Source organism: Malaya genurostris, chromosome 2, assembly GCF_030247185.1.
Source record: "Malaya genurostris strain Urasoe2022 chromosome 2, Malgen_1.1, whole genome shotgun sequence".
NCBI classification, from domain to species: Eukaryota; Metazoa; Arthropoda; class Insecta; order Diptera; family Culicidae; genus Malaya; species Malaya genurostris.
In genome coordinates this window covers 231,295,251-231,320,605 of record NC_080571.1, presented here as the reverse complement: position 1 = coordinate 231,320,605, position 25,355 = coordinate 231,295,251, and the positions used below count along the sequence as shown (strand labels likewise).

The window sequence follows — 25,355 nt, the reverse complement described above, 5'->3', positions numbered from 1 at the left end:
GCATTTTTAATTTCGAACTTTTTCGTGGGACATCCTGTATCTTTGGAACCAAAAGTATCTGTCAATCTTGTGTCAATTATTCTTCGAAACTAAGCCCAAATTCTTGAAATCGGTTGAGCCTAGAGATGTGCGAAAGAGCTCACAGAGGTGAGCAGCTCCGAACCGATCAGCTCACCAAAATGAACCGATTCGATGTATCAGTTCATCAGCTCATTTAGATTGAACTGATGGTTAATTTTGTGACCTGTTTTTCTTGTACCGTGAGAAGTAAGAGTTCTTGCTGATAATGTCTCATTTAATCCGTTGAAGAAGGATAGATACAGGTATGGAAGAAATAACGAAACTTGGTGCAAACATTTCTTCTCGAAGATCCGCTCAGCTCGCATCTTATTCCTCGCTTCATAATGCGGCGAACTGGGTAGCAAATGAGTGAGCTGGTAAGCTGCGATTTTTTTAAAAAGAGCTGTGAGCTGTCAGCTCACTTTTATGATTCGATTCATTGGAACAGCTCAGGAGCGAATTGCCCATCTCTAGCTTGAGCCATCTCTGAGAAAAAAGCTGATAGAAACGTGCACACCAAGAAATTTTGCGAACTTCTAGAGTTGAGTGGAATGCGAATGGTAGTCTCCGATCAAAAGCCTCCAACTCTGTATCCTTTCTATACTACCGCATATATTTGCATATCAGTCTCATATGGAAAATCGGCATGTCGAGAAAAAGACGATCAAAATTTTCTTTTTTGATTTATTGTGCTACCTAATGCTAAATCATGGTATTACTTCGTGAAATATCGGTAATACACCTTTGCTATTCCAATATTGCAACCAATGAAATTATTGAAATTTGCACTGAATGGGACTGACATGCGGGTACTTTGTATATGGGACAGACATGAGTTGATATTTTTTTCACCATTTACTGAACAAATCCTCAACTTTTATTGTAACATCGAAGAGTATATTGAGGATAGATTTCATTCCTCAAGCTAACTCAAAATTGGCGAAAATCGATATGGGACTGATATGCGAGTATGGGCAACATAGAGAAAAACAAAAAATAAAAATTTTTGAATGAGTAAGTGGAGAAAAAAGTAGATAAATTAGACAAAATCTGCATCTTTTTGAAAGTCTTAGACGCTGGTAGATCTTTTCTTAAACACTGCTCCAAATGAGAGGTTGTAAATTTACTTTCGAATCAGTTTGTATCTTTCTATGACGTACCATGTTATCCTACAATTAAAGGAGTTTCTCTCTGAACTATGTTCAATCCCGATCCACAGCAAGAAAGTTTTTGTACTGTTTCGTGCAACTATTAATTTCCAGTGGTTCGTTTTTTCTCGTTAAATCTACGAAAGTGTTTGTCATCAATGTGCGTTAAGGCCGGAAAGACAATATTCTGCTCTCGGAAGGACATAACTCTCCATCATTCACTATTTTTGTACGTTAGAATTTTCGGGGAGTTTCGGATCACTGTGTCCGTACATTAGTAATACAATTTATCTGACTGTCCATCCAAATATGAGCAAAACAAATCTTTTTCACGAATGAAAAATAATAACACTTTATTCATATTCTACCACAAGCCAGCATTAAGCTGTGATAAAAAAATGAAAGTCTTGGCTTATCAGACACAATTCCTTGTAATTGTGAACCTATCGAATGAGATGATTTCATACTAGTTGGCTCTATAAAATCAAATTATAAATATTTAAAAAAAAAATAATTACTTGGATTATTTACGCGGTACATAATTTTGGAGTAGTTTTATTGATGGTTTCAGCAATTTTCGATTTTACCATTACCAGGAATCACCAGAATCATACCCAAAGAAGTAACCGAGCACTGTGATGTAGGCAATAACGTTCCCGGCCAATGTGAGATAGCAAGCTCCCCAGTGAATCTACAACAAAACATTTCTTAGAGGCGCTCATCAATCGTATTTGTTTTCACAGAGAAACCTACCACCATCGCCCGGGCTAGTACTATTGGTAGAGCGAAACTGCTAATGACAATTCCGATTGTAGCAAACATCGAATTTGTGATCCGGGATTCGTCATCATCCGACTGGTTACGTTTGGCAACAAGCGTTGGGATAGGACAGATGAGATAAAACAATACTACAAAGAAGGGCCACCAGACTCTGAGAAGGAGATTACAGATAGATGAGTCATTGGGAACTAGATAATTTGATTATCGAAATATGCTTACTTGTAAGATGGAAGCGCACAGGCCAAGATGATCATTGTCATTCCAATAGAGCCAAGCATAGCCAGCATAACAATTCTGTAAACAAAAGCTAGAAAATATACTTATTTTCTGAAACAGCAAAGAAATCATACTTACACTAGTTCGTATAACCATAATTAGAAATCGAAGGACAATGAAATAGAAATCATTGATTAGCAGAGAAAGAAAACATTGTTTTGAAAATATAGTGCAACTTGGAATATGGTTTCACGATATTATGTGGAGAATCTAGTCTGAACAAGAATATCCTGGAACCATAAAATCGAAAAATTTTGTTTACCTTTCAATGATTCTGCCATTTTGAGCAGTTTTTTCCGTCTGGCGATTGTTTTGAATTTTTTCTATACAATCATCAATAAATGAAGACGAATATCAGGAAAATAACGAAGAAGAAAACAGCATCTGTCAAATCGTATCAATATTCTTAACAGTGCTGTCAGTGGCACGACGTAAAATACACTGGTGGCGTGATAAGACAGTTTTGGTTGTGTTGGTAATTTTCTCACAAAATTACTTATGGCGCGCCGGGATTCAAGCATGTAAACATAAACAAACGACCGTTTCAGATTGGGATTTCACTTCTAAGTTACTTCAGTTGTCGCGCAGCCTGGCGAATCTTTGGTACTAATTGAAAATCTGGACATTTTTTACTTAAGGGCTTGCAAGGTAACGTCGAAATATAGAAAATTTTACACACATCCGATTCTGTTCATTTCGTTGGAGGAAGGATTGAGCGGATCGCACTGTGGTATCTATTACATTTATTATGGATAATGGAGTGATTGTGCTGTGGGTGGCGTTTCAAATGCAGGTGATGAAAACGATTGAAACATCCCGGAACAAAACACCGCATTTCACTGTCAATATTTTCGCAAACAGAACCAACTCTAAATATTTTCATAAAAGCAACTCCCGGAACGTCATTTGTTTATGTTTTTTTCTTCTTCACGTCTCTCTGTTATTCCAAAATAAAATGACAACCGCACTAACACATAGAAAAACGTCATCCCCAGGGTATTTTACATCGTGTGTCAGTGGTCTGCAAGCCTCAGTGTCCAAACGTCACCGATCGAAGCTCTGACCAGAGATGCCATTTATACAGATTTATCTGTATTATACAGATTTTTACAACATCATACAGATCTAATACAGAATACAGATTTTATGCAAATTCCCTAAATAAAATACAGATTTATACAGATTATACAAGATGTTATGAAGAAAAATTAAACTGTTTTCTTCTGAGCTATCTTTTAGTATTTGATTGCAGTGACGAGATGAAAGTTTATTTATCAACGGACAAATCACAAATCAAAGTTAAAATTTGTGTGCATTTAGACAGAGTGAGCACGAGAAACCAGAGCCAAACTTAGTACTGACCAAAGCAAGTAATGCGCTTACAATAAATTAAAAGGACATTGTCAGAGGAAAAGCTGAGCAGATTTATCGCTTGCACTCTAACAGGGCCCCTTTAGCTTGCTGACATTAGCAGACCAAAAGAGGGAAGCATGCCCCTCTTTTGGTCTGCTTATGTCATTTACCAGCTCTGTTCAGCTTGCATATTAAGTCAAATTTTAAATCTAGAAAAGTATATGGAAATGAGATTTAATTGTGGTTGAAAAACCATTCATATTAAATTTCGTCTTTACATATTTTTGTGAACTACGAAGATATGAAAAATAAATGCTCATTGAAACTCTCATTTTTTAACCATAATCTGTTGAGATAGCGTTCAATATCATTCCATTGTAGAAATTTCATTTTATTAGTGAATACAGATAAATACAGATTTTTTATACAGGGTAATACAGATTTTCTATGAAAATATCTGGCATCTCTGGGCCTCTGACAGCAAAATGGAATGTATAAAAGTCACGAACTGGATGCCACACTAAGAAAAAAACCACCGTAACCAGTTTTTCATTGTTATTTCAATTATACGCTTAAATAGTAGCAACAATCATGATATATGACTATTCACCATCTGTATTGTATAATTTACTAGACAACAAAGACTACAACTTGACTAAACTATTTGAATTTATGATTTTTCTGGCATGGTCATCCTGACAATGGTAGTCATCTCAAGTATAAGAACAAATAGTTAAAATCACAATTTCTAGTAAGGTAAAATTGCTCTCGAGCCTTGATATATATGAGAAGCGAAATAGTTATTGCTAGCATGTAAATATGTTCACAGTATATAGTAATGTTACCATAAATAGATACAAGGTTTAAAAGACGATTATGATGTTTGAAAACACGACTCATTCAGTCCATATCAACAGAATTTATTTAGTAGGCACATTATTGTATAATATTTTTCAACCGACTATGTTTTTCATTTGTGCTGACTATACATATTGTTAATAAACGCGTGTATTATGTTATTGTCACATACAGTTACAATATATCAGAAATTTCGTACGTGAGTAACACATCAGTGATTTATTTGAAAAAAAAAATATTATATTGTGACTTTGAGTAAAATGGTAGGTCTTGCAGGTGGGTGAAGTTTGTAGCCTTACTAATTTTCGTCGTTGAAATTCAATTTTCAACAATTTTGCCGGAAACGGTTATGTTTTCCAATGAAAACGACATCTCTTATACGGTTTATTCATAATCGGTCGCTGTAAAAACAACGTCAATCGATTGATGAAAACGACGAATATTATCCGATATCCGGATTCAAATCGCTCGAATCCGACGGGAAAAATAACAATATATCGCAGGTGGGTATCGAGGTTTGCATCTGGACTTCGCTATTAATTTCTTTCATGCTGCCAATTCCTGCTTCAGGAAAAACTCCACCGGACAGAGCCTTGGATCAACTGCTGCTATTCTCAGTGTTTACGTTGCTAATCAATATTTCACCAGGTATATTATCATTTGATTTGAAGCAAAAATAAAAATGAATTCAATGAAACTATTTTGTTGTTCTTGTTGTAGAATTTAAAGTCATAAAATTCAACATTAACTCATGTTTTGCTGATCTTCAGCTTTGTTGAATTAACCACTGCTTCTAGTTTCGAAATAACTAGAAATGAGATGTCAAAAATATCATGGCTGGTTATAGCAAAAACTACAATGTAAATAAAGATTCGATCATGGTTAGGCCAACCATCTCAATCGTATTAGTTATTCAGACAATACACTGTTCAATATTACTATTCTAGAACCGATACCATTTACAGTAAACATGAACCTGACTATTGTTGAAATAATCTGATTTAATAGTCGGTTGAAAATCGCTACACTTGCATGGTCAAGTTGGCCCTTCGTATGGTAACTGTTGCCATAATATTTTTCGGAGTGCACTAGAACGAAATGCAATTTAGAATTATTACGACTCTGTGACGCACACGGATGCAGCGTTAATAGACATATTTGTACAAGCAATAAAGATTCTAAATGGGCAGTTGATAATTGCGATAGAATCATTTTACTATTGCCGCTTATTCTAACTATGTGCATATAACCTTTGTATACGTTGTGATTACGAAAATGTCTGCGAATGTTCCACACCAGGGTTTTGAAATATTGTAACCTAGAATGAGAATCATCAAGTTGAATTATCGATTCGATTCTCTGCGATAATTGACAACTTGCAATTCTTTTTTGGTAAATTAAACACAGCACCAATCATACCTTATGATCAAAAAAGAACCGGAATTTTCATTTTAAAATTCCCGCGCTTGTCCAATCGGTAAACTTTTATTCTCTCAACGTTGGTAACACTTTTATATACATTCTGTCAAATTTTGACGCATATCGTACGATTAGTTTTTGTTTGGCGTCTATACAAAGAAGTTGAAAAATTTTCGTGTGGCGATTTTTATAATGGATGAAAATTTAGAACAATGGCTCGCCTTCGAAGCGCCATTAGGTCGATTGTTGTGCGGTTTCGACGTCATATTCATAGATCCACACCTCATCTGCGGAGGATGAAGTGAAACGAAAAAATGTAAAAATCTCTCACGGTTCATGCATTGAGAGGCAGTGTATTCTTATAGCATCTTCTACCAGATTGAAAATATTGTATACATTGTAGAGAAATATTGAATCGCTTTCTGCCTAATTATCGGCAATTACCAACACTGATTACAGTCACGTATCCAGAGGGAGAGCTCGAGGGGCTCTGGCAGCTCACGAAATTAAAAACAGATATATAATTATTTAGGTCTCCGACATGTGTTACAGAAATAACAAGACAGTACACGTGAAGAAATGTGATACAATAACAGTTCCAGTGGAAAAGTTTAGTGACTGTTAAAAACACCCGTAAAAGGCACATCGAGAATTAGGAGCATCCGCAAATCTTCAGAAACATTATTCTTTTTATCTTTGGGCCCCGCCCGAAACGAAATCCTGGGTACGGGCCTGACTGACCCCATTTAAAATATCTTTTCTAATATGGTTTTCAACTTAAAAGGATTTGGTACGAATTTACTATTTGTTATGATTAATCCAACATTTCAATATAGTGGGTAGTACAGATTCTCATAGTAACATACTGACGAATACTTCATAGGGAGCCAAACGAGCAGTCAAATTTTCATGCTACAACATACGAATTTAACTGCTCGTTTGTCTCCCAAATAAGTATTCGCCGGACCGTTATCATGAGAGTCTGTAGTGGGTAATCATCTCGTTAGTATCGCCATAGTATTTTTGTAATCATTGAACTTAAAATCATTGTTTTGCGATACAATTGAATAGTGTCGTTTAGGTACAAAGAAGCAATGTCTCAGCAAAATTAGTGTGAAATGATTTCGATGCATCTGTTATAGCGAAGTAAATCTCCTAGATGAATTCTATTTCGATCTTACTTTTTATATTTCAATTTGCATGAATCATTAAACTAAGTTTCTGTTTGTGATTAGCCTTTAGCTTTTCGCTCTATCTGCGGCCTAAGTCAGGTCATTCAACTCTCAGTCTGACAATGTCTTGAAATGTGGTGACTATCATGAATCATCAGTTGAAATTTGTCCGATTTACAAATATCAACATATTTTCGTAATGATTTGCCCATCGATTATGAAACTTGTTTCTCGTCATTGCTTCCAGCTCTCATACGAAAAAGTTTAACATATTTTTTCTTTTTTATGAAATTTGTATAAATCTGTATTGTATTTATGAAATCTGTTTAAAATTTTTTTTTTTTATTTCAATTATAGAGGCTTTAACATCTTAGGTCATTCGCCTCTTCGGACCAGAAAATCTTTCTGACCCTATGTGCGGGGTTGGGAATCGAACTCAGGCGGGCTGCGTGAAAGGCATCGACTATCCCATCACGCTACACCCGTCCCCATCTGTTTAAATTTTGTATTCTGTGTGAAATCTGTATATGAATGTAAAAATCTGTATAAATGGCATCTCTGGTCGGAGTTAGACGGGTCGTTCGGTCGCTGAGGCTGTATTTCTAGTTGTGACACCCAACGTTGCAAGGCGCTTTCGATGTATTCGAATCGAAAAGCAGCCCTTACACGTGACAATATTATTGTCAATCCAAAGTATTGTCAATACCGTCAATCCAATTGACTTGGTAACTGGAGTCCGCATTTTTCGAGAAAATCAAGCGTTTGGAGCTTCAAATATTGCAAATGAATATTAAAATATAGAGATAAGAGATTATTGCACATATTTAACAGTTTCTCTCTGGAGAGAAAGTATTGTTGGATTGATGAGCAGTTTTGATTTTTTTGACAATATTTTCGTCAATCCAATGAAGTTTCCATTACACGATCAAAAGTATTGTCAATACTCCTTGTATTGACAATAATATTGTCTCGTGTAAGGGCAGCTAAACAGTTTGTACTGACAGTTACAGGCTCTCATTCAGTTGTGCTGTTGAAAGTATTGCTTGTTTTATTAATTCGGTTGCAGTATTTGAACCTATAGTTTTATACACTTTTGTCTTTATTATGAAATGGAGGAATCAGTAAAGGTGCCAGTTAATGTGTTCTTTTTTATCTATAAATTACAATAACTACTTCCTTCTACGTACAGAATCTCGACATTTTAAAACGGGTTAGTGGCGTAGAAGTTAGCCGTCTGTGGCTACTCCATGATGAATCTTTCAAGGATTTCTTCAATTGGTTTGGCCAATCCGTCGATGAAGACAATTTAATAACAGACAGCCTTTTAAGAGAGTGAGTATTCTGGATTCATTTCCAACAAAACAGAACTGTGATTTATATCTAATATAGATATACTAATTTGGAGAAAACTGGTTGTGTTCTTACGGACGAGGAAATATTGACGGAATTGGAGATTCTGGAGCAGGATTATCCCAATATTTTAGAGTATAAAAATAGCGACGTGGAAGATTACGAAGAACAATTGGAGCAATTGGTGGCAATCGAGGAGCAGTACGAAAAACTGCTAGCCGATGCCAAGAAAAGTGAAAACGCTCTAACTAGGGAACTTTCCGAACTGGAATTGAAAATAATCGATACTGATTTCAATTACGGAAAGGTTGCTGCTGAATGCAACGAGAAGGCTATATTTCTACAAGATATTCAGACCGACACACAGCAACAAATTTTCGAGATGCATCAGTGCTACATTCAAACCGTAGGATTTATAAGCTTATGCTTTTAAGGAAATCGTGATATCAGAATATATTATTCTTTCAGCAAAATCCACCTTTGTTCATCTATCAGCTACCGATTGAACAGTTCAACATGAAATGTGATCAGTTTCTCAAGTATCTGGAAATGTATATTAGGAAGCACTTTTCTGTTCGTAAGTCGAACGATTTTGAGCACGACTCTGATCAGGACCATCGGGATATTATTGTGCAGTTGGAAAGCATAAAGTCTCGACTTGATTTAGGTGAAATGGAACTACTCGAGGTGAAGAAGGAGTACCACGGGTTAAAGAAAATGATGGAACGTATCCACGATCTCTGCTGGCAGCCGATGAAAATTTCTTCCATGAGGTATACAATCGAATAAAATTTATTTTCGTTTAGCGGGGTAAGCTTTGAATCTTCGTTACAGGAAACTTTGTGCTGAATTGACTAGCACAAACGAACAGGACCGGTTACGCATTGATGTATTAAAACAAGAGTTAGAAATGTACATTCGACAGTTGAACGAGCTACGAATTGAAGGCATTCTATATGAAAACAGTAAACTGAAAATGGATCGTGCCGTTAGTCGATTGGAGTACATCAGGAAATTGGCAGCCATTATTTCAAGCGCTCTTATGAATGCAGAAATGCTGTGGATTTTTATGCAGCTTGATTTGGAAAAAATCAAAAATAAATTTGACAACAGCGATGATCTGAACGCGGAGACTCAGCGTTGTTTGAAGCGAATAGAAACCTTCAAAGCAGTCGACCGCAACAACGCTCAGGAAGAAGCCTACGATGAGTTTGTGGGACAGTTTTCATCGCTATTAGGATCGATCAATTTGAATCATTCGGCAAGAGATCGTTCGATTAGCTTGAAAAATTGTATCCAAGACTTTGCAGACTATCAGAATCGGGTCTTTAAAAACGTTCATTCGGTCGTCAATGGAAAGTACTACAAGACAATGGAGGAAACTATTTCCGAATTGTATGTTCTTCTTATGCATGAAAAGACCAGAGTATAAAATAACCTATTTATGTCTTACTTGCAGGAATCAACATGAGAAATTGCTTAGAAGATATGTATACGATGGGCCGGTTAATGGGCCACAGTTTTTCGACCAGGAGTACCAGGAAAGAATACAACGATTGAATTTTGAAATCAATCAAATCGAGAAGGAGCTAAAGGTGTTGAAAAATGATTATCAGCAGAACATCAACGAACCGAAGGTAGATTTTCTATTGTTGTTGACACGAAATCATTACGATTTCTTCCCGTTTCGCCTTCGGCTCATCAGTGCTTGAAGCAGTTCAAATTTAATTCAATCTAAACCGTTAAACAAACGCAAAGTTTACACTATGCACCGACGTGCAATATCCTTTCTGACGTCTCAGGCGTAAACTTGGTGGAGATAGCAGTTCAATTTGATCTGCTTTAAGCACTGATGAGCCGAAGGCACAAATCAAGTAAAACGTTAATGTTGGAAATCATTATTATATTGATTCAAGCTTTGTTAGGCAGAGTGTTTTCGCATATTTTCTCCTTTTTGGCGTCTTTTTATTTCCATGTATACTATTTATTGTTTCTTGGTTTGTACTTTTGGGTCTATACGGAAAAAGAGTTGTATCCAGAAATCAGAAGGCGGACGTTTGTGGAAACAATATTCATTTGAAAAGATGTCAACCAATTTTACCATAATGAATACTTAGAGAGTTCCAAAACTTAGTGTTCCCATGTTCTTATCTCATGCCGTTAGTATGAACACTTAGAATAGTATTAACTTGGTGCTATCGTCTTCCGAGGCAGTGGAGCAATTGAAGTGTAGAAAGCAGTATACAAACTATAACCTTATCGCAATCGTGGAATCGCTACAGAGTTTTTTTTTGATGGGTCATAAGGCCACGTTGAATTTCGGAAACTTTTCTTTCAGTGAATTATTCGCGAATCGTTGAAATGTTTCACTTTCACGATTCTCCGCTTTATTTCGTGGTAGAATATTTTTGTTACATTTAGTAAAATGACGTTGAATCAAGTGGAAGTGCGCAAACACATTTTATACCAACGTTAGCCAAATGCGAATTTGAACTGAAACTACCGAAAAGTACCATGTTTTATGTTTGCAAATATTTTTTGCAACGCTTGACTGTGGAACAGAAGGCTGGAAGTGGAACAAATCTACAAGTATGCTCCCGATTTGTCCATTAAACTTGTCCATAACATGATAGCAATTATTGATTAGTGATAGCAATTATTGAGAAAAATTCCAATATTTTCGGGCAAAATGTTGCTCCGCAAAGTTGGGAAGTCAAAATCATACGTACCAAAAGTGAAACAGAGGCAAGGACTAAAGTTGTGAAAAACGGGTGCCAATCGTGATGACAAGCGGAATTTCACTACAAAAAGTCGTGCTAAGGAGCGCAACACCAATGTTTTGCCAAAATATCCTCGTACCATAATGCATGATGACACATACGTGCTCCAAAACATTAAACAATCGATTCGAGTCCTGTCTCTGAGCGTATCATTTCAAAAAAAATAAATATCTGTGAGTTTCTCAATCATTTGACTTCTCCAATATTTGTTTCCACTCAGTCATTGCAAAAACCGAACTTAGTTATGGCGACCTTACGTCAAACCAACTAAAATGAATAAATCGGTAAAATAAACTTTAAACAGCTTTCGGGTCCGGTGTTTTTTTTACCGCAATCCAAAAGAACGCCGTTGCTGAGCAATTCAACCAAAGATGGCGTCCAAATTGCCAAAGAAGTGTTTGATTTGACGGGTCATATGTAGTTGTGATCAAAAATCTAAAAGTTTCGTTTCTACTGACCCTGTCATTAAGGATGTGCACGAGAAAAATTATGTACGAAAGCAGTTGCGTCCATTTATTAAAAGCCATTTCTTTCCAGCTCTGTTTTGGCATGGTTTGGCCTCTCGTCACTATTCGAAATTCGTCCTGGAATGGTATAAGGTACAAGAGGTCAAATACGTGTCTAAAACAGCCAATCCACCAAACTTTGACCAAAGCTAAGCGGAATCTCTTCGAAACTAAGAAAGCAAATTGCACCGTTGATTTCAAAAGAAGATGGAGAATCGTCATCGTGAGCATCTCTGAGGAATATACATTAAATAAATAAATTGAATACTCACAATCTGTCTTTCAGGTGGTCAATGAGTTTGCATTGTTTGTGTCCAGAGGGTTTGCGAGTTTGCGTCCCGAGCCTAACACATAGATGGCGCTAGTTTTATTGCAATCATCGTTTTTCAGTTAAAACTAACCTTTAAAAGACAGTTGATAAAATTTCATAACATTCTATTCTTTAGTTTGTGAGTTATCATTCTAAGAATGACGCTACTTTTGTTAAATTCGGAACAATGGATCAAAAACAATTTCGTGTTTTAATTTTACACTTTTTCTTGATGGGAAAAAATATCGTTCAAGCAATGCAATGGCTTGAAAAGTGTTATGGAGACTCCGCTCCATCAGAAACAACAATAAAAGTACGGGTGTGTAATGTCAGAGACATAACTGGATGTCGTCAACAGAGCTAATAAAAGTCATTTTCATTGGCTGAAAAATAGACGAAAATGGCAAGAAATTACTGTCACTCTCATCTTCGCTTGCAAACTATGAGAACGAATTCCACGTTCAGTCAATGACCTAAGCGGGACAGTAGTTTCAAAATTGTGTTTTTTCTTTCATTTGCCCTTTCAGTCATTTGCAGTTTTCATTGAAAATCCCATAGTATGCAGTGTCGATATTCAACCGAAGCTGTGAGAATTGAAAATGACCGAAAAAGGTTTCACAATAACGTTTACCTGTTGGTGTTCGAATTTGTAGTAGTTTTGGTTTCCAAAGAAGTTCTGGGATATAATTACTTCGTTTTGCCATATTTTAGTCTCTTTATATAACCAAGCGTCACAGATTTTCAATACGACGATGACAGAATGAGAATTGACATTCTGCTGATGCTCCCTGAAGACGTTAGTTTGGTTTCGTCTTGTCATAGAGGAAAGAGTGACGTTGGCAATTATACTCTCTAATTTTTTCTATGAGAAACGAAAATGCTTCGTCTCTCTTCGTTTGTTCTGGTGTCGGTCATTTACGAAAGAGACAGTAAAACATTGAAAATGAGACTATTGGAATGGTTTCTTTAATTGAGAATGCGTGACAATTTAAGCTCTGGTCGTGAATACGAATAAACCTGACACGATTTCTTTATACTTTTAACTTCGAATTGATAGTTGATCGATTGTGTGAATTGTGAAACTTTCCCCAACCTTCACTACTAGAATTTTAAACGATTTTTGACGTCGATTATTTCATTTCGGATTTGCATATTTCATTGGAAGAAACTATCAAGATGCTGAGATGCTGTACAGGATTCATTTCTTTTAATAGGACCAAATTGTGGAATTCTCTACGATATTTAGAACAGTTCGGAACATTTTTCTCGAACGATTTTCGCACAGCGAAAAGTGCACAAAGCAAATCAAATTATTTTGGATTTTCACTAAACTGATGATTTTTACCTTCGATTTGCAAAGAAGTAATCTTAATAGTTCTTTAGATAACATTTGGAGTCATTAGATCGGCTGATTTTATATAATGTTGTCCACTTTTCGTTTTTTTTTCTCTCCAATGCAAACGACCAGAAGCTCTGTTGCATGATGCAATCGCTCTTGTTTGAGTTGAAACTAGCTTTGCGTACAAACCGCTACTCATCCACTCGCAGTGTTAAATGATGCGGAACTGGTTTAATGCGTCTTCTCGCCTTGACGACCGGAATGGCAAATGAGAACTACGACCTGAGCGTTTGAGGTTTTTAACCACGCAGAAGGTGCGCTCTCTGATGCCGCTGTTTGAATGCGTCTTCTCGCCCCGACGTCTGCTTCCATCCAACGCACAAGAAGAAATGATCGATTTTCGACCACGGTTTTCCTTTTATAACGTTCAATTGAAGATATGTGCCTGACTACCTCAAAATCGTCGCCTTTGCGCGAAAAACCCAAGCGAAAGTAAAGAGTTTTCCGCGTTGTTTTCAAATTTTGAGAAAACTCTTATTTTGAGTTGTTTGTGGTTATCTCACACTGTTCAAAATATTATTCTAAATTCCTGATCATAGTGTTGATGAAATAGTGAAAGAATTATGTTGCTGCCATTAATACAAGTCGAGATATTCACGATTAACTTCTGCCCATTCTTCCATATGGCTAATTTTGAAATGGCGCCCCAAAGTAAAGTAAGTCGTATTCACGACAAAACGTTGGTTTGCTGACTTTAAACGTGGTCGTAGAGACACCGATGATGCAGAACGCAGTCCAAATGAAGCGGTAATACCAGAAAACATTAAAAAATCCACAAAACCGGTTTGAATGATCGAAAAGTGAAGTTGCGTGAGTTAGCTGACATCGCAAAGATATCAAAAGAACGTGCTGGCTTTATATTGCATGAGCATATGACTATGAGAAAGCTCTGTTCAAAGTGGGTGTCGCGTTTGTTCACTGTTGACCAAAAAAAGAGAACGTGTTGATGATTCTGAGCAGTGTTTGGCCATGTTTAAACGTAACAAACCGGAAATTTTGCGTCAATATGTGACAATGGATGAAACATGGATTCATCACTTCACTCCGAGATCAAAACGATCGTCATCGGAATGGACAGCAACTGGTGAACCTCGTCCAAAGCGCCCGAAAGCACAACAATCGGCTGGAAAGGTTATGGCCTCGGTATTTTGGGATGTGCGTGGTGTTATTGGAGCGTTTGAAGGCTGAAATTGCAAAGAAACTACCGCATATGGCAAAGAAAAACATTTTGTTTCACAAAGACAACGGCCGTCTTACAATCAAGACAATGGCAAAACTACATGAATTGAACTTCGAATACCTTTCACATCCACCGTATTCGCCAGATTTGGCTCCCAGCGATTACTGGCTGATCGTAGACCTGAAAAAAATGCTTGCCGGTAATATTTTTTTTTGCAAGAATGAAGAGGTTATCGCTGTAACTGAGGCCTATTTTGAGGAAAAAGATAAATCGTTCTACAAAAGTTGTATTGAAATGTTAGACCGGCACTGGAATGATTGCGTTGCTCTTGATGGAGATTACGTTGATGAATAAAGCTAATTTTGAACCAAAAATGTTCGCTTTGTTAGGACCGGGACTTTTCATGCCCCTCCGGTTGGCGTATAGGTTGAGAATTAATGTACTTTTTTATAATGCTAAAAAGTGAATTTAAATCATACCATACTGAGGGTTTACCCTGTTTGCTATAATGCCATTTGGCATGATGGATATTTGGCATAATGGTCTAATGGCATAAAATTCATATAAGGTTCAATGCTGTGATGGTCGTTTGACATAACGCTATTATAGGGTAAGGGCTCCCTATTTCATCTCATTTGTAAGAACGTCGCCTTCAAACTCCGATGTAGCCACTAAAATCACTATAACTGTTTCATATTACTGCTTCGCCTTGCTCCACATTGAGAATTGATTCACATTTCTTGAAAATTTAACAATAATTCATAAAACAGCTAAAATAAGTGTATGATGTGTTCACTACTCTGCTCCTAATTCCATCTCAATGGATTTTTATCCATCCTATCGTTGATCCTTTATTCATTCTATAAATTAGCAATGGCGACAGCAATCAAAACAAAATATTCCACTATTACACTCTCAGGTTCAAAATGTCAGAATTCTTCTTAAAAACGGCCTTATGCCAACTATGAGACAACATACGATATTTTTAGAACCAGTTTGAAATCATTTCAACGTTTAAAATTTTTTCGGTCGTTTCCGTTACCTTTCGCTTTAAATTTAAAATTTTACTGTAAAGTTAATTTGGATAACTTTAAATAAAAACTAAAATAGAATTGTTACTATTTATTCATTAGCCCTTCTTAAAACAAAGTGTAGAGCTAGAGATGCCATTTATACAGATTTATCTGTATTGTATAGATTTTTGCGTTCGCATACTGATTTAAATCAAAGTACAGATTTTATACAGATTTCCTTAATTTAATGCAGATTTGTACAGATTCATAGAAAGTGAAAGTAAAAAATTAGACTTTTCTCTCCGAGTATCTATTAGTATTTGATTACAGTGATTCTTTAAAAGTTTATTAATCAACGGACAAATCACATGTTAAAGTGGAAATCTTTTATGCAGATACTTGATTATGATTAACATCATTTTATTAGTGAAAACAGATAGAGCAGATATAGACTTTCTATGCAAAGTAATACATATTTTCTATGAAAATATCTGACATCTCTGTGCACAGTCGATGAAACACACACACACTTCACAGCGTTATGTTGACGTATAGCGGAATGAAACCAGTGCTACTAGATTTGCCACAATGGTTATCTCATTAGTATTTAATACGCTCTTTCTGGTAATATTCGAAGCCAAAACAGTTTTATTGAAATATTAATATCAATAATATAATTAAACTAATGTCACGGATACCAAAAACATACTTTTTGATAATAATTTGAAGAAGAAAAACAATTTATTTTTTGTAACAATATGAGATAACTTGGCAACTTTGCGAAACCAAATGAGATGAAAACAAAGCGCAATCAAGTGAACTAAGTGAAAAACTTTCATCTCATATTTTTAAAGACTTTTATTGTTTGTCGGGTAATTTTTCAAGTTTTAAATCGTTAATTAAACAAGTGGCAAGTGAACATTACTAATTATGAAGCCATCCAGCATTCAATGGTAGTGTAATTTTGCGAAATAGTTACCATGTTTTGAGACGAATCGATTAATAGATATTCAGAAACATGACGAACTGTAAATCTTGAGGCAAAAATGTGTCCTAAATTGAAAAGTGAGTTTATTTTAAATGAAAAAACGATCACCGAAGAATTTAAAACTATTTCTTTCAATGGGAAAGTGTGACAATAGTATTTATAATCATTTTAAAACATTTCACAGTTTGGTTCAGGTAAAATATTATTCATGTTCAAAACAACCGCATATGGCAAGAAAAAACATTTTGTTTCATCAAGACAACACCCGTGTTACAATCAAGACAATGGCAAAACTACATGAATTGAACTTCGAATTCCTCCCACATCCACCGTATGCGCCAGATTTGGCTTCCAGCGACTACTAGCTGATCGTAGACCTTTTGTGCTGTGTTCTCCTATTAAAATGTGCTGTATTTTATTGGCATAAAAAAAAATTAAATTTTATGTCTTGACACATCGAACTTAGATTGTCCGCAGTAGAAACCGTTAGAGAGAACGGTGGTAACATGTAGCGATCATGAACACATGCAAATTGCTAATGGCGATATGTTTATGGCAACAGGATGAATGAAAATGCCAAATATATTTGTCTCTTTTTCTTCCTTTGCAGCATCAACGTTTCGTTGTTCATTCTTTTTCCCGAAAAAATGTTGGTGGGTAATGTCAGAAACATAACTGGAGGACGTGAATACGAAAAAAACTAACACGTTTCTTCACACTTATGCATACCTACAATTGTTTAAGTTGTGCAAAGTTTAATTTCTTTACTTCCAGAATTGTAACGGTGCATCTATACCAAAGTACGACGCTTTTTCTAACACACAAATTAATGAGAGAGGGCAAAATAAAGTAACAAATTGTTCGCCTGATGAAGTACACACGGTACGAATAACAATAATTTCAATGAAAGAAAATATCGAAAAGTTCTTTAATGATAAATCAACTGATACTTAAAAATCAAATAGAATTAAAGAAACATGTCATTTTTTACATTTTATTCTTACCGCTCCTTGCATCGAAACCGTAGTCTAAGAACGAGAAAGGTAAACAAAAGTCGTGAGCTGTTCTCTTCCATACCAAACATTTTAGAATACTATAAGTTTAGCAGCTCAAACTTATAGTATTCTAAAATGTTTGGTATGGAAGAGAACAGCTCACGACATGTGGTTGTTTCCTACTACTGAAAATTTTATTATAAACTGCTGATCATATTTTCGATAACACGAAGCAAAAATTATGTTGTTGAATTAAGTACAACAATACATATTCAAGATTAAATTCTACCAATTCTGAAAGGTAAGTTTTGTAAGGTAAGTCGTATTCAAAAATAAAAAAAATGTGAAGTTTTGGGCGCAAAATTTGGTGTTTTTTTTTCCTTTCAAATGATCTAAGTCTTGGCATTACATTCCTATTGTGTAATTTTACCTTTCTGTTTCAACAGACCTCGCAGCCGATTCTTAGCGTTCAGAATCATTGCATGGCTAGTACTATGATCGTTGGATTAATCTCCGGTTAGAAGCCGGACCAGAGTTCGACTCAATTCAATGCATTTCGGATCGAGCGCTTATTGGGTTTGATTGAAGGTGCTTGAAATGGATTCGGTATTAGGTTTGAAACCACCAAGCTAGCCGTCTTATTCGTGGAATTGGTTTGATATGGTTGTGACAAATTTTACATTCGTCTCGAACTAGTCAATATCTTTCAAAAAGAAGATTCATAATTTGAAATCTTATGAAACGCACTTCTTCTCTACCACAGATATAGAGGGGCTTTGAAAAACCACGAATCAAGTGGACCACAACATAAACAGCAAACCACCGGTTGCACACCTAGTAGTTTGTATGCATGATAAAGGTTACTTATCTATAAGTCTAGTTTTGTGGTGTTATTTGCTGTATATAGCAAACGTCTCCATACAACTAGATCCATGGCCGCTCTTTGCCAGTTATCCAAGGCCCGGGTAACTCGTAAAACCCCCTCCACTTTATCGATACACCTTGCTCGCTGTGCTCTTGTTTTGGCTTTGAAAATGCCTTACTTTAACACGATACGGGGCCGAGTGTCAATTAAAAAATACAAAACTAGCAGCCTAACCATTTTGTGTCATAATTTTGAACGCCAACCATTTTGTGTCATAATTTTGAATTGCCATTTCACGTCTGCTGCACATCGTGTTCACTTGAGTATATTGAATATGTTGATTTCAAATTTTCCGGTAACTATCAGGCTAATTAAGTACTGATTAAGATTTATCGGACCTAATTCGAAGCGCTCGGATCTCGGTGATTTGTTGATGGATTTGTCACAATGAACTTGATTTGCAAGCATTGACTAGAATAAGCACCCAATGTTTGGGGTTTTGGGTTAGAACAAGTTTTTTTCGTGAATACGACTCACTTTACTATGGGGCGCCTTTGCAAAATTTATCCTGTACAAGAATTGGGTAGAACTTAATCGCCAATATCGCTTGTTGTATATAACACAACAACAAAATTCTTTGTCCATATCAGTTTATGATAAAATTTTCAGCAGTATGAGATAATCACAAATAACGCAAAATTGAAGTTTCCTCAAATGTTTGGTATGAACGAGCATTAAGGTGAAATTCAGTGCTTAAAAAAGGCGCGTAAAACTTCAACCGCATAAATTGAATTAATCATCGCCCAAAGCGTATTGTGCAAAACCGACACATAGAAATACGGAACATTTTTATTTAAAAGTTTTTTTTTATTCAGGCCTATTTGCGTACAAGCTTTACGTGCCCGATTGAACCGATTTTTTAAATGAATTTTTTTTTTGAAATAGATCTCGTTGTCACCCTTTTTAAGGGGGAGAGGAGCTTCCCTTTCCCTTCTGCGAGGATTGAGGGGCACTTCGTTCGTGGTTCGTCTCGTCATCCATTGCCGCATCGATGGTATTGTTGTCGATTTCCGTCTTCTTTCCGATGCTAGTTGCTGTAGATGCGCCTTGTTGTACATTGGTTGCAAATGCTGGTTGGTTGGAGGGTAAGTTGTTAACTGTAGCTGGTGTACTTTGTTCTATAAAGAATGATGATGGATTCGTTGAAGGGGATGCTTCATTGTTGTTGGTGGCTGTCATAGGTGTACTGGGGTTGCTTGGGGTTTGTGTGAAGGAAGCACCGTTGTCCTTTGGTATAGTTGTCTCCTTGTTCAGTTTATCACATGGCTTACCGTAGTGAACAGCTTTTTGGCAATATTGACATGTGGCCATCTGATTGTCATAGGTAACAAGTGATTTGCACGGAACTCTTGTATCTTGACCGAAAATCACATAAGAAGGTATAGGCCTCTTCAAGTGTATGCGTAATAAACATACGCCATTTAGAATACCGGGGAAAAAATTCTTCCACTTTTCTTTTTCAATAGAGATAATCTCTCCGTATTGGGACATAATTTTGCGAATATATGAATCGGTGACGCTTGAGTGAAGATCATGCACACGCACTTCTATAGCACTATCTTCCATATATACTGGAATATTGTACTTAATGTTCTCGTGCTCCACATAGTGCACATTGTTATTGTCTTTTGCGAATTGAATTGCATCCAACTCTTTATAAAACTGGATGTAAACAACATTATTCGTCTTATTGCATTGAAGTAAATGCACACGTTTGATGTCAAGATGCATTTGCTCTATAAGCAAACCTTCAAGTTCTCGTATCGAAGGTCGAATTTTGCACTGCCTGAAGTCAACAACAATTGTATTATTTCGTGTCAGCGGTAGCTTTTGTTCGTTTGGTTCACTTATTTCGGTTGAAAGTGAATGGTTCACTTTTGGTTGAAAGTGAATAATATTTTCCACTTCTTAAAAATTTTTGAACAGATTATAGATACTTTTAACATACACGCGTTTGTTTGGCGAGTCGATATCAATAATTTATAGTTTTTGAGTTCTTAAAACTAAAAAAACGCGAGTTTTGGTTATTGGATATTTTTTCAAAATGCTATATAATTTTTATTTTCGAGACAGGTTTGGCAAGTAAGTTCCCCAAGTAACAATTTTTGTTACGCTAGCTTGTTTGTGACTAGTTTGCAACCAGATATTTGAGTGATTGTTACTAACATCTAACCACTTGCATGACTCAAAAAGCGCAGTTTCTACTAGTTGTTAGGTCGGCTAAAAATAAGTTGTCGTTATGTTGTAATGTCATACTGGAAGAACTTATCTTTTCATAACTTGAAAATAACTTGTTTTCAAGTAAACTAGTTGAAACTTAGTCACCATCGACATTATAAACATTGAATGAATCCAGAACACTTTTCTATCATCAATAAAAAAGCAGAGGAGTACTTTAAATCACAAACTTGATACAAGGTACAAATTTCACAACGATTTCGAAACTGTCGAGCGGAATTAAATTTTACTTAACTGTTTTTTATGCGCCTTCAATCAAAATCTGTTTATAAAGATATAAAAATAAACAGCAAAATAACACTATGTTCAGAATGCTCAAAATTATTCCAAGTAGAGTGATTTCTCATCATTTTAAATTCATATATCATGAGAATTATAATATTATCACAATCGATGTTCATTCCCTATATTATTTTCTTCGTGTTTGTGACAGTGCATAGAACAAAAATGACTATTCTGCCATTCAGTATTTTCGGCAAAAAGTAGTTTTGAAACAAGTAATATCCTGGTTTTATTTATGTTTCATACACTTCTTGAGATTCCATATTGTGTTCGCCATATTCAAGCCAACAAAGGTTGTTATGTTTGCATTTTCGTTATCATAACGTTGGGAAAATCTACCGATAACTATCTGAATCAATGAAGAAATTATGTGTTATAATCTTATAATATCTAAGTTATTGTTATATCAATTCACAGTAACAATTCACATAAACGTTAACGTATTTATAATGGTTTCGAAACTGAAACTAAACCTTTTTTCAACTAGTAGCTAAACACATAACTGTGGTTAAAGATATGTTAGAATCAAGTAACGATAACTTACAAATGATAGTTAGTTCAATGTTTACGTTATAAACAAACACTGCTGTCACCTTGTTTTAACCAGTATAACATAAAAAACATGTTCGTGCTCTTGTTGCAACACAGTTGGGCTAAGTGGTATCAGAACTAGTTACGGGTTGCTACTATTGAAGTAAAATAAACCTGTTTTCAACTAGTAGCTAGAAGCATTGTTGTGATTGAAGATATGTTTGGATTAAGTAACGATAGCTTATAAATTATATTTAATTCAATATGACACGAAGATGTTATTATTGGAAACCTAAATAACTATTTCGTAACTAGTTATGTTATGATGAAACATTGCTGTGACCATGTTTTAATCAGTATAACAAAAAAAACATATTCGTGCTCTTGTTGCAACATAGTTTGGACTTTGTCGTATCAGAACTAGTTGCGGATTGTTACTTGGGTCTTGAAATTAATGTCATATTGATTCCTAACTAAAATTCAGAAATCTCGAATGATTATGTTGTTGATTTTTAAAATTTATAAATGAATTTTAACAATGCATTTTTTAATATCACCGTAAACGGTCTTTTCCCCTAAACAACCCAGTAATGTTTTGCTTTCGTGTGTTCCACCTTATATTTGCACCGTTACAATTCTGTAAGTGAAGCATTAAAAGATTGCAAAATTCACACAATTAATCAACTAGTGCGTGCGAATATCGATATTCAGAAGTGTGGAACAAGCATCAGTTTTTTCTTATTCACGTCATCCAGTTATGCCTCTGACATTACCTACTCATCTTTTTAGTTAAGAGGTTTACATGACTTCCGGCTCGAGAAAAAAAAACTAGACTTTTGATTATTCTAGGAAGTGTGAAAGGGATTTTATTTTAATGAATTAAAAAGTATCGAATAGTACATGTTTTATGTTTTTGAAAAAAAAATTATCGTTATATGTGAAAGATTGTAGATTGTATGAGCCCTGCCGTAAAACGCTTTTATTTTGCGGTGAGCACGATATCTCAAAAAACTAATGAATCGGTTCATTCTAAATTTTCAGGTGTTGTTCCTAATTGGTAGAGCTAATTCATAAACAAAGGGTTTTGCAAATAAAAATTTGGTTGCATGATTTTCAATATTTTTTCCAATTTGATTAGTATCTAACTAGGGTATCAGATTGGAAAAATGACATGCGAATGAAAACCGCGAAAATGTTAGAAGAACCGAGCATGCTTCGCTTTACTCAGTGCCCCACAGCATTTAATTATAGTCCTATCTCTATGGAAACCCATCCGACAGAAAACACATACACGTCGCACACTGCAAGTCTATCTTCACTTTCTGATTTGCCGTCAGACACTGATTTGAGAGTTTGATTTTGTTTCTTTTGCTGACTATGAAAGTCAATGGAGGTTTAAATTATCCTTAATGTTGTTGTGTTCGAGTTCACAATTGTCATTAATGCGATATTTTGTGAATTTTCATCTATTTTCATGCACATATTTGGAGCAGACAATTAAACATAAAGTTTCATTATTTCTTTTTGTCTAGACAGCAAAACAGACAAAAACAAAATCTCAAATCAGCGTCTGACGACAAAGCAGAGAGTGCGACGTGTATGTTTTTCCTGTCAAATAATCAATATTGTTAATTAGGATGGGTGCATTACAGATTTTGTTTTCGTTTTATTAAACCACAATCCGTATTCCAATATTATTCTTCAATTTCATAACTATGTCACATACGTTCTACAAATTATTGTCTATAAGTTAGTGCACAGAAAATGAAATACTAAGAAGCAAACATTTTGTTTCCTTTTCCAGAATAATGACAAATACTGGCGCTACAAGCAGAACCTGTGGGTGTGGTTTTTGACCGAACCGAAGAAGGTGGCAATTGCCATAAAGGAAGTCACGGCTGCAGCCTCGCAGATGGCAGCCTACAAAAGCATATCCGGTATCAAGTGTAAGTCCATGGCCGATGAGATGAAGTACTGACCGGTGCCGGGGTTTGTGCGAGTGTGACACTTCGTCAAGAACATAAAATAAATTCTTTCACGTAGTTGACTGTAGTTTATTTCAGCAAAAGAAATTCTACTCTATTTAAAATGCATGGCTGACATTCATTTGACAATGTAAGTGCTTCCTAATGCATCCTGCTCCATTCATTTAGGTTCGTACTTCCGACGTACTTCGTTTCGCGCTCGACGGTAATTATGATGATGATTAAGGTAGCTAGCTTATTCAGCCTACCACCTTGGTCTGTTGGTTCGTGCGGTAGAACGCTAGCACCGGTTGAAGTAAGCCACTCGGCAAACCACACTTTTGAGGATTAAAATTTCAAGCACATTTTAATGTCGGCAATGTGCCGGTCCGTGCTCAGTTAACGCCCAAAACGAGGATGAGCTGAAGGGGTTTACCGGTGCACTCGGGAAGTGTCCATTGTTCCGAGATTTTCCCATTCTCGGTTGGAGTGGTACCTCGTCACGCACCGTGTCCGGTCTGTCCCCGAGCGATTAATTAAATAAAAGTTACAAAAACATCACCAAAAGCCGGGCTGGAATGGATGCTAAAATCACTGGAAAATGCATTCGCGCTTAACGTTGCCGGGCAAAACCTAGCGGTACAATGACGAAACTGAGGCCTGGAGGGGTGAGCTGCCCTGAGGTAACAATGAAACCGTTTGGTTCGTGATTGTTCTGTGAATTTTCCCCTAAAAAATGGTTGGATGGGGCCACACGTGTGTAAATGTCCGTTTATTTGATTCTATAAACATGTTTTATTCAGTACACGGTCGTTGAAAGCAGGACTGGTATCCACCCGTAACACGTGCTCGGAAATTGAAGTTTAGGGAGTTAATAATAGGCTCAAATTATGCTGTGCAAAAAAAAAGTGAAAATAGTTTTAATGGCTCAAGCATTTTATTTTCAAAACAGTATTTGAGATAGATACAATTAAAAGTTGGAACATAAAAAATCTGCTGCCTGAACATTCAACACAAAAAGGCGGGTGGGTAATGTCAGAGACATAACTGGATGTCATGGATATGAAAACAACTGACATGTTCCTTAACACCTCCGAATATCAATTAGTTGATCAATTGTATGAATTATGCAAGTATTCCCCTTTTTCACATTTTTAGCAAAAACAAAGTAAGCTTCACTTGATCTCGATTACTGTGAATTTCACCCAGCGAAAAGTGCACAAATCTAACCAAACTGTTTAAGATTTGCACTAAACTGAGGATATTTACCTTAGACTTGAGAAAAATAATTCCTAATAGTTCTTTAAAAAACTTTTAGAGCCATTAGAACGGCTGATTTTGTGTGATGCTCTCCACCGTTGTTTTTTCACTAATGAAAATGACAGGCAGCTGTGACGTAATCGCTCTTGTCGGTAGCGAAACTAGCTTTGCAAACGACACAAAATATATCTGCTCGCAGTGGCGATAGAATCCAAACTGATTCAATTTTTGCTAGGAGACTTCTTTTTACGTGATTTCGTTTGTAGCTTTTTCACTAATGGGCGGCCCTAACAGCTAGAAAAATAGCCGCATACAGAATTTTAATTTCGATTATTTCATTTCGGATTCGCATAATTTATTGAATGAAAATATCTATATGCTGTTGATATTCGTTTCTAGCATTCAGAAGGACCAAATTGAGGAACTCACGACGATATTCACCACTTTTCGGAACATTTTCCTCGAACGATTTGTTGTACAGCAGCAGATATTTTGTTCTCTTCCTGAGAACGCGTTCTGATTGGCTGGTGTTGACATGGGTCAAATGAGATAGGTTTTTCAATAGTGT

At 36.0% G+C, this 25,355-nt stretch overlaps 2 protein-coding genes across 3 annotated transcripts; one reads left to right on the top strand and one right to left on the bottom strand.

Annotated features, from left to right (window-relative positions):
• Positions 1–1,494: 1,494 nt before the first annotated feature.
• Positions 1,495–2,365, bottom strand: LOC131428057 (leptin receptor gene-related protein). 2 transcript variants are annotated; one of them, XR_009229335.1, is made up of 4 exons: positions 2,208–2,365; positions 1,962–2,139; positions 1,740–1,899; positions 1,495–1,684 (listed from the first exon to the last, which is right to left on the bottom strand). XR_009229335.1 is itself a non-coding variant. In XM_058591698.1 (3 exons), exons 1-3 carry the CDS (start codon positions 2,273–2,275, stop codon positions 1,798–1,800), a joined length of 348 nt encoding a protein of 115 aa, XP_058447681.1. In that variant the 5' UTR covers positions 2,276–2,365; the 3' UTR covers positions 1,495–1,797. The 2 variants fall into 2 exon arrangements, 1 of the variants encoding a protein (XP_058447681.1); XM_058591698.1 differs by having other exon boundaries at positions 1,495–1,899.
• A 5,352-nt stretch (positions 2,366–7,717) lies between these two features.
• Positions 7,718–23,605, top strand: LOC131428056 (augmin complex subunit dgt3). Its single transcript, XM_058591697.1, has 7 exons — positions 7,718–8,193; positions 8,256–8,398; positions 8,456–8,822; positions 8,885–9,189; positions 9,251–9,811; positions 9,876–10,053; positions 23,368–23,605. The coding sequence occupies exons 1-7, from the start codon at positions 8,176–8,178 to the stop codon at positions 23,539–23,541; spliced, it is 1,746 nt and encodes a 581-aa protein (XP_058447680.1). The 5' UTR covers positions 7,718–8,175; the 3' UTR covers positions 23,542–23,605.
• Positions 23,606–25,355: the final 1,750 nt, after the last annotated feature.